The following is a 12,976-nucleotide window of genomic DNA, read 5'->3' as shown; positions in this document are numbered from 1 at the left end:
GGCTCAACATGAGATGGTATACCATGGGTTGGTATATCATCTCAGTGTTTGGAGGCCTATTATCATATCTCACCGATTTTAATTATCTGTGGCCCATTTTTTAGACTGTTTCGTATCTCACCGTCATTTTCCTTTTGTATCGTATGTCACCGTTTCTCTCAACCATACTCGATCATACATGATCATACTCGATCGTTCATACTCGATCATGCTTGAACATACTTGATCATGCTTGATCACACTCGATCATGCTTGAACATACACGATCATACTTGAACATACTCGATATTGCTTGAACATACTCGATCGTTCATACTCGATCATGCTCGATCGTACTCGATCGTTCATGCTTTATCATACTTCATACTCGATCATGCTTGAACATACTCGATCATACTCAATCGTTCATACTCGATCATGCTCGTGTATTTTACATGTTTTAAATATTATGTATTATTAGTTACCTCATTTATCAAACTGGCCAACAACTTTAGTAATGATTGTTCTGATTATTTGCTGATTTTATTAATAACTGTTCTAATTGTTTGTTGATTTTATTCCACTTGCGTATTTCCACTACCCATCAAACCACTTCATTATTGACTCAACCAATTTATTAATTGGATGTGAGCTCATTCATGATGTAAACTTAATATTCTAGGGTTGATCACACTTTTTTTTCTAATATTTGTTGGAGTTGTTATTAATGTTCAACAACCACCCCTCTCCCTTCACTTTTTCTATATAACAACATTGGTTATTCTCTATTTGTTGAGAGCCTCCACTATCCAAGATTTATTTTGTCAATCCGGCGAGTTGTTTAACTTCGGTTTCTCATTCTCTACTTTATAATGTTTGGTTATGTTATTTTCATATTATTAAGTTTCTAACTTTTGGTTATTTGGTGGGTGGTAGGGTGTCTCATTGTGTTTTGATTCGGCAACTCGTGGACTCCATCCATATCGTACTTCATAGAAGTAACATATGTACTTCTCTATTCGAACTAGTTCTCTTCCTACTTTATAAGTATTTCTATATTTTTTCTGACTTCATTTTATTGTTTTGTTATGCAGCCCAAACTAATACGGAATATTCAGTTAGTTTGAGGCTGGTGTGTTACTTTTTTTTGTATTCCCCTATATTCCATTTAAGTTGTATTTTTTGGTGTTATTAATTTTGGTGTGTTACTTATACAATGGATATGTTACACGGACTGTTTGATTTTTTTTTGTGTTATTAATTTTTTTAAAATTTTTTATGAGTATTTGCATCGTCTTCAATTATTTTTAATGTTTACATGTTTCTTAATATTGAAGTTACCTAAGTTACCTTACAAAAGTGTGAGATTTTTGTTTTTGAAAGATTGAACAATAAAAATATAGCTTAATTAATTAATAAATATAAATATATTACTTAGATTTAATAAATTTTAGTAATTAATATAATCATTTTTAATTATTTTAATATAAATTATCGATGTAATCATTTTTAATTGTTTTAATATAAAATTGAATACAATAATTGAATTATAAGATTCTTAAAAAAATGTTCACACAGACAAATTATTATAGAGTACAAAAATTGAATCAGATAAACTAACATCACAATCAAACACAGAACTCAGACATAACAACTCTATCACTCAAACACAGACATCAACTTATTACATCCTATATCATCTCAGCGTCCAACCAGCCATTCTCTATTCCCATCTTCGTCCCTATTCTTGAATCAATCAATAAGTTTTTTGATTTGATTGGTAAAGCCTAAAGCCCTAAAGCCCTTTACTAATAGAAAGGGATTTTCTTGCTTGTTTAGTAAAATCACGCTTTTCATTTTGATAGGAGTAGATGCTTGCAGGGGCAGGGCACTCTTCGAAGCTGACTAGGAGCAACCGTGCCCTCACTGGGGGGAAGGTAGCGCACTAATTCGAGATTATTTGGGACAATTTCTCCTGATTAGGGTTATTTGTGTTAAAAACACAAAAAAGAAAATAAAATAAAAGGTCCGGCAGACCCCCAGCCTACCCTCTATTTTCGCACTCGTCTCTCTCTCGACCGATCGCACAGCAAGGCCGTTTCCATCTCCGATCTTTCGGCCGCCGGCCAGCCAGTCGCGTAGCATCGCCAGCAAACAACCGGCGATTACGTCTCTCTCTCTCTCTCTCTCTCGCCTCCTAATTTTCGGTTTTCGTTCGCCACAGCAGTCCGCCGGAGGTAAGGATTATATCTCTCTCTAGTTCACTCTCTGTCCAATTCCCTCTCAGTGCCGAGCTTCAAGTGAAAACGATCTATTGGCTTCCAATTCAGAAGTTTCCAAGAGGACTTAGAACACTTCAACAGAAATTCCTTCGACTTCAGATTTTCTTTCTCAAACCTCAGCATAGCTTTTATGAGGGTGTCACCCATAACAGGGGGATTTTAACATAAACATTAGAAACTTGAAGTTTCTCCTCATACTTGTTTAGAAAATCTTTTATCATATCCCAGAAAGTGAGTCAGCCTTCTTTAGAAGACCCCATAGGAACAAGTTTAGAAAATCTTTTAATATTAGAAACTTGAAGATTCTCCTCATACTTGTTTAGAAAACCTTTGCTCAGATTCTGTACCTCCACTAGATGGACATACAACACATTCTATACTCCAACCCAAAGATGACATTTGTTCAATAACCAAATTGTTCCACACTTGTCTATAACATGTTTGAAGAATGCACAGGATGGAGCAAATTCAATGGCAAACTTTCAAACCAACGCACATGTGATGTGATGAGCAGAGAGGATGACAAGCTTGTTTGTCATGTCTTCAACAAAGAAAATGTCATTCTCAAACCAGATACTAAGTTGCTAAAATACTTATTCTTGATACAATATGTTCCTTATTTCTATAACTCAAAACAAGTACATTCCCGAATCAAAACTTAAAAAGAATCTGAAAAGTAATACTAATACTTATCTGAGAAATCAAAGCGATGAAGCTTCTTAAACTTGGTTGTGGGCACTGATAGATCGGAGGGGGCCAAAGGTTGGTGGTTTGGAGGAAGAAGGAGAAAGGAGGAGAGAGGGGAGAACATTTTTTGCCCTCCGAAAAAACTCATCATTCTTATCATTCGTTTGATTCCTTTGTTTCAAAAATTGTTTTCTTTGATTTATTTATGCTATATTGGTGCCTACTTCCATTGTGCATGATAATATAGGTTGGGTATTTAGCACTTTCCTTGGTTTGGGGCAAACTTGAAGATGAAGCTTGACGTTAATGCCCTACGCTATCTCTCAAAAGATGATTTTAGGGTTCTTACTGCTGTTGAGATGGGGATGCGAAATGTATGTATTGATATTCTTCTCTAGAGGGAGAGAGTTTCATCCACCCTTTAATTTGTTTTTTCTCTGATTCTTACTCTAGTGCAATTGTTTTTGTTGTTTCAGCATGAAATTGTTCCTTCAGAACTTGTGGAACGTATAGCTTCTCTTAAGTATGACTTCAATTCTCTTATCCTTCAGAAAAATTTCTTCCTTTGCATCTCGTAACTTACGTCTTTAATGCCATTACCCTTTTTTACTGGTGGATGGTGAATAAGAATGTCTTACTATGATATGTGTAGGCATGGGGGCACTTACAAAGTTCTGAAGAATTTACTCAAATATAAGTTATTGCACCACGACTCCTCTAAATGTGAGTAGTTACTAAATTATGATGTGGAAATTCTTAATTTTACCAATCTATCTCATTATCCTTCTTGTGTTTGTCTAGATGATGGGTTTCGACTTACATATCTTGGCTATGATTTTCTTGCAATTAAAACTTTGGTCAACCGCGGAGTGTTTGTGGCTGTTGGTCGACAAATTGGCGTTGGGAAAGAGTCTGGTAAATTTCTAGCCTGTTAGAACTTTAAAAGTAGTTTAGTTTTTGGTATCTACAAGGTGAAATACTATTTGACCCATCATTATCTCTTTTCTGGGTTGTTATTGCTGATTATAGATATTTTTGAGGTTGCGAAAGAAGATGGCACCGTGCTTGCCATGAAGTTGCATAGACTCGGTAGAATTTCTTTTAGGTCGGTTAAATCTAAGCGTGATTATTTGAGGCATCGCAGTAGTTACAATTGGCTTTACTTGTCTCGGCTTGCGGCAGTTAAAGAATTTGCATTCATGAAGGTGTGTTTGTTGCTTTGATTTTCTATATGATTTTTATTAACTAGAGCATTTTTTCCAATTTATTGAATTGCGGTATTGATGGAGGCTTGGTTATTTTGCTCTATGTATAGGCTTTGGAAGAACATGGTTTTCCTGTTCCAAGTGCAGTAGACTGTAATAGGCACTGTGTCATTATGTCACTCGTTGAAGGTTATCCGCTGTAAGTTTTTCATTGCCAAACAATGTTTTGTTGTTAATCATTGATCATGAATGTTATGTTCAAAAGTTGTTGATTTGTTGTTGTCTTGTACATGGTATTTGTTATTAACAACTAGAGCTGTAGAGGATTAGTATGTAAATTTGTAAAAAGAAATTACAAGATAACAATATCACAGAACAGGAGAGGCAATAATATGACTGTAATGAGGAACAAAGGAGAAACAACCCCTTACTCATGTAGCTCCTAATTTTAACACACAATTCAAAAAAAAAAAAAACTTGATTCGGAACTAAAGGTGTAAAAGGGTGTGGTATGTTTCTGACCGTTGTTATATTGTTGTCCCTCCTTTGTTAGTTATTTAAATGCATTTTTAGCTCATCTTCATGGCAGAGAGGAAAACATAGAGGGCATCTTTGTTTTAGGATACATGGAAAACATTCTGGTGATTTTTTTTTCTTTGAGCAAGTTAATTTTTGTTTTATCTTATACAATATTATATTGTATTGATCTCATAATTTCTAATGTCATAAAATATGAAAAAAATCAACCTAGAACACATTTTCAAGGAAAATAATCCCATCTAGATGTTTTTGCACCTGAACTATATAAAAATCCTCTTAAAATTTTTTATTTCTCTCAAATGTCAAATCGATTGACAGCCAAGTTTCTTGGTTTGGAGTTTTCCTGGAGAAACTAACTAGAGGAAAATTCAATATTGAAAAGCATAATGATGGACTACTATGATATGTTATTAAGTTTTAGGAACTATAACAGAAGTAAATTTTAAGTTTAGGCACCAGATTTACTGATTGGGGATGACACACTAATGCCCTTACTAACAATTTAGAAGAACCAATATTTATATTTGTTTAAGTGGCCCATTCTTGAATTTTAGTTTCGGAAACAAGCGGGCGGAGTTGGGTCATACAAGCTGATGAGTATATATGCTTTGACGAATGTTATAAACTCTGTTGTACCAATCCTTTCCTTCTTGGTCCGATCCAGAGTACCAATCATTGGTTTAATGCAGGGTGCAGGTAAAACAATTACAAAATCCAGATGTGGTTTTTGAAACGATCATTGGTCTTGTTGTTCGTCTAGCAGAGCATGGACTCATTCATTGTGACTTCAACGAATTCAACATTATGGTATGCTCTTGAGGAATTTTGTGGAAGCAACAAAACTGTAAATTGTTCTATTACTGTCCCTTTTCCTTTTCCGAAAGCCTTTTCTTTTTCTTCAACTTTTCAAATGACGTCTTTTCAGTTGTGAATATATTTTTTGAACTTAAATTATCTGGTGTTCTATTTTGAATTCTTTTTCTAATTATGATTTTGTGCATAACCTTTTCTTTCCACCTGTTTTCAATATATTGTCACAGTTTCTTATTCCAAAAAAAATAATAATAATAAAATAAAATCTAAATGCAGTTCAACTTCTCTCTTGAGCACACTACTGTTCATTCAATCTTTCTATTCTTGTGCTTTGCAGATTGATGATGATGAGAAGGTCACCATGATCGATTTTCCACAAATGGTTTCTGTCTCACATCGCAATGCACAAATGTAAGAAGAACAAAATGAGGCTCTATATGAATAAAATATTGGTTTTTTGGCTAACAATTTTCTCATGTCATATGAATCCTATAATTTATGTTATTAGCCTATACTTAATGTGACTATCTTTTGAAAATATCTTTTTTAATTTCAGGTATTTTGATCGTGATGTTGAATGCATCTTTAAGTTTTTTAGAAAAAGGTTGGTGCCTAGTTGTTAAGATTATTGAAATTGCTTATGTCCATTGTTAAAACTGTCTTGAGTTGTGTTTGGATTATGAAACTACATGTTGAATAATGACATGTTGACCTATGAAAGAATTTTTGATATTGTGAGAAGTCTTTGAAATTTGCACGATGAGAATGAGTTTGGTAGGAAATATGTTTCACATTCCTCAGGGAATTTTCTCTTCATTATATTTAATTTGAATGGAAAGTGGGAATTCTAAACCATTATGTAATACTGCCTTCCAATATTATGAGATTATGGTCTTTTTCCCTGCTAATTAGGATTTTTTTTTTTTGCCTTATGATTCAAGCCTTTGATATTTTCTATAGTAGATTTGACTGGTTGATATTTTAGCAAAAATGAAGAAAATGGTGTTGCACACTCATGCACACCCCTTAATAACTCATGATATGCTGTAAATTTTCCATGAGCATGCTTTTACATTTGATCATCACTCCTACTTTTACTTTGATTAATTGGGACAAGCTGTTACTGACACCATATACGTAGTCAATGTAGTATTCTCTTAGAATGTACATTTCTATACTTCTCAAGAAAGATAACGTGAATAAAATCAAGAATCTCTGCTTAGTAAGTTTGATGGATGGTCTTTTTTCAAGCAAAAAATGTTTGCTATGACTTTGGTTGAGAGGCGCCAGAAGTGTTTATCTAGAAATCAAGATGCTTTTGTGGTCAACTAACTAGACTAGAATCTCATGCCTAATGAGCTCAGTTGAGTATAGGATTCAATATTTGGAAGGAAGGCATTGGGTATGAGGTGGAGATCTTGAGTGGGAATTGTTTGCGTCCTGCTAACTTTTGTATTTTGATATCAGTAGTTCCAAATGTAAAATTTATGCATCTAGAAACATTAAACAGGGGAATCCTATCTTTTTTTTTTTCCCTTTTCATTTTATGGTGGATATATCGAGTTGTTTCTTGGGGTATTGATAGGAGTTTTGTTGGAGGTTTTGGGACAAGGAGAGATGAGTTTAGCTCGGGCGCCTATAGTTTGTTGATACCGTTTTATTTCTGGGTACATATGAATCCTTTTCAAATTGAATATCTTTCCTCTCTTTGAGTTGATCTTTGCTATGGTTGATTGTATTGTCGCTTTTGAATTCAATTAAGTTTAGTAGACGGTCTCAATTGTTGGTGTGTTAACTGTCAAGTCTTAAATGTCTTTGTTATGAACTCATACTTCGGTGTTTCTCTCTCTTTCTGGTTGTTCTGGTTGTTAATTGATGGTAATATAAACTATAACTATAAGAGACTTGTAATCCCCAAAATTCTACACGTATTGGTTGTCACTTTCTACCCATAGTTAGCATGTAGCCTTGTGGATCATATTAGACATTTCGTTATCATTTTTTGGTAACAAAGAGTCAATAGACATCATTATTTCAACAATCCTTAACACAAAAAGGAATAGTTTAGGAATTATTAAATATGAAACTGTTATATGAAACTACGGTAGGGGTATCCAATCCTAAGATAGAGGATTTGAAGTAGTATTGAGGTCATAATGTTGTAGTCTTTTCTTTTGGGATCTTATTTTGGAAAAGGATGAGAAATTAAAAAATTGCCTAGATTTGAGAATATTTGGCTGGACCTCCCTGACTTCTCTATTATTCAGAATTGGTGGGAAGTTATGATAGTTTCTGGTTGGCCTAATTTTTTATTCATGGAAAAATGGAAACTTCTTAAAACTCATTTAATCAGATGGAACGAGGACTTTTTTGGAAGAAGAAAATAGAAAAAAATGAGTGTTCTTAGACAAATCGATGAAATTGATAGAGTGGAAGACACTGACCCTCTTCTTCCAGTAATCTCTCTTCTTCCAGTAATGGCTAATAGGAGGAAGCTTCTTACGGGTGAATTTTCAGAGATTGTTTTGAAATAGCGAACTGTGGAATAAAAAATGTAAACGTCGATAGATGGACTACGAGTAGAAGTAACAGAGCTTTTAAAAGTACAATTGAAGATGAGGCTGGAATAGAGGCAAAGTTCTTGAACTTCTTTAAAAGGCTGCATATGGAAAGACAGTTGACAGTTGTGTTTGAAGGTGTTAATTGGGTCCTGAATCCCGATGGATAGTCACGTGAATTTTGAGTTGGAAGCTTCATTTATTGAAGAATAGATGTGTTCCACGATTTTTTTGAAAAGGAGTCGTCAACAACCTGATGAATGAAAGTTATATATACCTCATTCCAAAGAAGTTAAAAGCAAATAGAGCGGGTGAGTACAGAACTATAAGCCTTGTCACTTCTTTGTATAAGTTGATAGCAGAAGTGTTAGCCAAATGTTTGACTAAAGTTCTTGGTTGTGATCTACGATACTCAAGCTGCCTTTGTCAAGGGAAGACGGATTCTCGACACTATCTTTATTACTTCCGAAGTTGTTGGTGAGGTAAATTGTTGAAGAAAGAAGGCTCTCTTCAAATTAGACCTTGAAAAAGCTTAGGATAAAACCGATTGGGCCTACCTCGATGCCATTCTGGAGCTCCAACGCCTTGGCTAAAGATGAAGGAGATGGATAAGGGGATGTTTGAATAATACTAACTTCTCTGTCTTGCATAATGGGTGTCCTAGAGGTAAAATATCTGCTGAGAGAGGGATTGTATGAGAGAATCCTATATCTCCCCTTTTTGTGTATTATCATTGGTGATGCTCTTAGCCGTTCTATCCCCTATTGCCAAGACAAAAAGGTGCTTCAAGGCTTCCGTGTGGGTGGTAAGCTAAGCTTGAAGTGGCGCACACACCTCCGTTTAAGGCTAGGAGGCTCACTTTTGCTGATTCTACCTAAATAGCCTTCCTGTTTGTGGCTTTTCAGTTTTCAAGCGTCTTGGAGTTTGTCTGTAGTTTAACACCCTTGAAGCTTCCTTGTGGGTTTCGGGTCAATTATTTTAAATAGTCGAGTTCTTTCTTGTAATTTCTTTGGTGGTGGCGGTTACGTAGAACTATGTTGCATGTCTTTTATGTTTCATTCGTCTTAATGGGAGTTGGTTTGCATCACCAGCTTCATGATTTATGATGTTTATTTTAAATCCTATGAAGTTCAATTAAAGTATGTAAATGATATGTTTGAATTCAAGTAGTAGGGTTGGAGGTGTTATCTTGAGCCATCGCACATTATTCCAGAGGGTTAATGGCTCTTCTTATTGCTATTTTGAAGACTTGAGTTCCTTTCTCTCACAGGTTTAACTTGTCATTCCATGAGACCGTGGTTGATGAAAATGATGTAGAAATTGACAACGATGAAAGTGCAAGGCCTTGCTTTTCTTTGATATCTAAAGGTGTTGGAAGTTTAGACAAGGAACTTGCTGCCAGTGGGTTCACACGAAAGGAACAGGAACACATCGAAAAGGTAAAGAAAATAATTTGTTTTTCAGTACAGAGATATGGTATTGCAACATATTGTGTAATTTTGGTACAACCTCAAGTTTTCTTATAATAGTAACCGGTAAATATAGTTTTAAAATGAAATGTAGTTCTAAACCCTTGAGGCCACTGGTATGCCATAATATTAGATACACATTTCTCCTAAGCGATGATGAACATATGGCCAAAACATATCCTGATTCTCATCCCCGATAACAATATGTTGGAGGTGTATCATCTTTTACCTAATTTTTGCCATATGTGTCAGCCAAATGACTTATGAGCAACTTTGACCACTGATCAAGCAATGTATTGACGAAACATCACTGATTTTCAGCAATACACATAAGTTCGATTTTTCAGCAATACACATAAGTTCGATTTTTCAGCAATACACATAAGTTCCCTAACGATTAAGTAATTGAATTTGAGACAGTAGAGGAGAAAATATGAAGTAAACTTGAAATCAGGATATGGTTGACCTTATTGACAAAATGGCTGGTCTTTTGCTGTGTTTACTATCTGAGCTGTCTGCTGTTAGTGTAATTTATGTTTGGTTCTTCCTCATGTAACATCTTTTTCTGGTGTATCCTCTGATAGATCTCATATGTCAGTTTTTTCGTGGAGATTTAGAATTATTTTGAACATAGTTGGTTATCCAGTCCATTCTAGATTGATTGGTGATTACTAAGTTTGACCATTCGATACTGGTACAATTTGCAGTTTATTGAAAATGGACTTGAGGGAGATGTTGATTCTGGTGGTGAAGAAGATGAAACGGAGGACACCGATGTGGTGGAAGTGGAACATCTACGCATTTCAGAGGAGGTATTCAGTTTATAATTATGCTCGAACTAAGTTTGAAATTTAGGATGATCTTTCCAATCAAATTGTATTTTCATCTTCTCTAATGCCATAAAAGTCTGATCATGGGTGGGAGTTCATGAAAATGTAGCTGATATATTTATATTTTCCTTTTTTTTTTTTTTTTTTTTTTTTGTAATTTACAGGAAACTTCGAATGGTGATGAAAATGCAGAGCTTCAGAGGAACCATGAAGCATGTCAGAACGATGTATCTGAGAACGACTCAGATTCGGATGTAATGTTTCTAAACTAAACTCTACGATCATTCTCTTACTTAATGTTTCTAATAAAACTCCTTTTTCCCTCGCATTGTTGATATATTTCTAATATCTCCCATATTCATCAAACTAAGTTTAATCTGGAAATTTCCATGGGGGGTTGAGTGAGGTAATGGACCTTGCATGATTTTTAACTTATCTGCTCGGTTTTAAACTAAGTACATCTTTTCTTTACAGTTTTAGCAGGCGAACATGTAGGTTTTATCTTTTGTCTGCTCATGGATAATACGTTTAGTTCTAAATCAAGAAGAAAATGAAAACGGAATCTCCGGGAATGACTCAAGTGAACCGGTATCAATCCTAACAATCTATAACCCCATTCTATTAACAAAGCCACTCTAGAGGCGCTTGGTTGTTTCAGGATGCCTCTAAATGTTTTCGCCCTTTGTGTTCGCTGAAAACTCAAAACCTTTATCTGTCTCTTAGTTTTAGGGTGTCCAATGGCCAATATCTCTGGGAGATAAAGGATGAGTAGGGTAGACAGACAGTTTTCTTGACATCCAAAATGTTGTAAAGTCAGGTGAGTTGTATCGTGAGATTAGTCGAGGTGCACATAAGCTGGTCTGACACTCCCGAATATATAAAAAAATTTTAGGGTAGACAGACGATGAGCATAATGGGAAAAAAAGGGTCAACAATTAAAGGAAAAAGACGTATTAGCAAAAGTAACATTTGGTGTCTGTTTTGCATTTCAGGGGGACAATGGAGGTGAGTCTAGAGATGAAAATGAAGACGAACTGAACAAACGATTGAACAAGCAGAGACGACGTGCCATAGCATCAGCTAGTGGAGGAAGTAAGGCTCGTGCGTCCCGAAACACCTATAAAGACAAGGGGAGGAAGTCTTCTAATAATTCCAAGATTCATAAACAAATCGGCATCTGGTGAAGTTTTGTTGTGATACTTGACGATGCACACACATCCTTGTACCATTGCTTATAGTTGTGTATCGTCGTGCCAATTTTGTCCTCGTACTTTAGGAAGAAAATCCGGTCTTGGTTTTTGTTTCATACCTTTATTATTATACTTCGGTGGGGTTATTATACTTCGGTGGGAAGTCTTCTTATTTATTTTAGTTTTTGGTGCAAGGATGAATTTGACATGATGAAAGTATATTGGCAAAAGTAGCAATTTAATTTTTATTTTGGGTATGTATATATATCAGTGAATTAATTCTGTCATTCTGTGCATTCCATTTGATAATATTGCAATTAATATTTGTATTTGAGTTTTTCTTTTTAAAAAAGAAATTAATAATATATCACTATATAATCAATTTTATGTTTAAAACTTTCAATATGTAAGATCTTTAGGGTCTAAATTGATTTAAAACAGAAATAAAATTAAAATAATATATTATTTTCTTCATTACATTATTGATTGGGCAATAAAATAGATTGTGAAGGACAATATAATGTCCAGTAAAATTTAGTAGTTTGCAAAGAATAATGTAATGTTGATTAAAATATAATAGTTTGTGAAGGTTGATAATTGATATAATGATTTGTAGCGATTGTATTGACAAATTTGTTACTATTTTCTTTGTAATCAAATTTGATATAATGATTTAGTAATAAAATTCATAAAAGTTCATTGCCGTAATAATAATAATTACTATTTTAAGGAAAATTAATGTGGGAGTATAAGAATTTAAATTTTTTACTTTAAAGTACATATCAATTATCCTAAACATAATTTGAAAAATATATATATATATTTTTTAAACAAAATTAATCAGAAAATGATCAAATCATATATATATAAAAACCCTTTGAATTTTATGTAATTAGTTTCGAAGTTTTTTTCCTTCCAAACAATTCTTCAAGGCTTTTGTTGTTAAATTTATGGATGAGTTGAGTTCACTGCAATCTGAAAGTGCCTCATTTTTAAATGTTTGTGCCAAAGTCATTGAATAACCGAACAACGTTTTCATAACTATATACTCTTACGGTATTCAATTGAACTCATTGGTTTTCCAAATCTTTTCAAACTCACTCACTTGGACTACTACAAGTTCCACAGGACTCCAACATCAATTGATTTTATTTAAAAGCCCAAGAAATTTTTCATCAAATACATGTTAAAATTGAATAAAAAATACATGTAAGTTAACTTTTTCAAATGTTATCTCCATAATATTGATTATATCATTAGCTTTATATTAAAAAATTGACATGTTCAATTAAAATATTGTGTTTTACGAGATGTTTATAAGATTCTTAGAAATGAATTTTTATGTACTTAAAAACATCGTTTTTTACTACACAAAAACACTTTTTAAGCACTTGAAAAGTCATCTTAAACCTGTCTTATATAT

At 34.0% G+C, this 12,976-nt stretch overlaps 1 protein-coding gene across 1 annotated transcript; it reads left to right on the top strand.

Annotated features, from left to right (window-relative positions):
* The first annotated feature begins 1,792 nt into the window (after window positions 1-1,792).
* On the top strand, window positions 1,793-11,840 carry LOC120069211 (protein serine/threonine kinase). Its single transcript, XM_039020909.2, has 14 exons — window positions 1,793-2,216; window positions 3,196-3,322; window positions 3,425-3,471; window positions 3,601-3,671; window positions 3,750-3,863; window positions 3,978-4,153; window positions 4,264-4,352; window positions 5,383-5,500; window positions 5,844-5,917; window positions 6,063-6,110; window positions 9,335-9,503; window positions 10,241-10,345; window positions 10,528-10,617; window positions 11,356-11,840. Exons 2-14 carry the CDS (start codon window positions 3,239-3,241, stop codon window positions 11,545-11,547), a joined length of 1,377 nt encoding a protein of 458 aa, XP_038876837.1. The 5' UTR covers window positions 1,793-2,216; window positions 3,196-3,238; the 3' UTR covers window positions 11,548-11,840.
* Window positions 11,841-12,976: the final 1,136 nt, after the last annotated feature.

This window comes from Benincasa hispida, chromosome 11, assembly GCF_027475165.1.
Source record: "Benincasa hispida cultivar pf3 chromosome 11, pf3_genome.v1.1, whole genome shotgun sequence".
In the NCBI taxonomy this organism is placed as follows: domain Eukaryota; kingdom Viridiplantae; phylum Streptophyta; class Magnoliopsida; order Cucurbitales; family Cucurbitaceae; genus Benincasa; species Benincasa hispida.
This window is presented reverse-complemented; position numbering and strand designations above follow the sequence as displayed.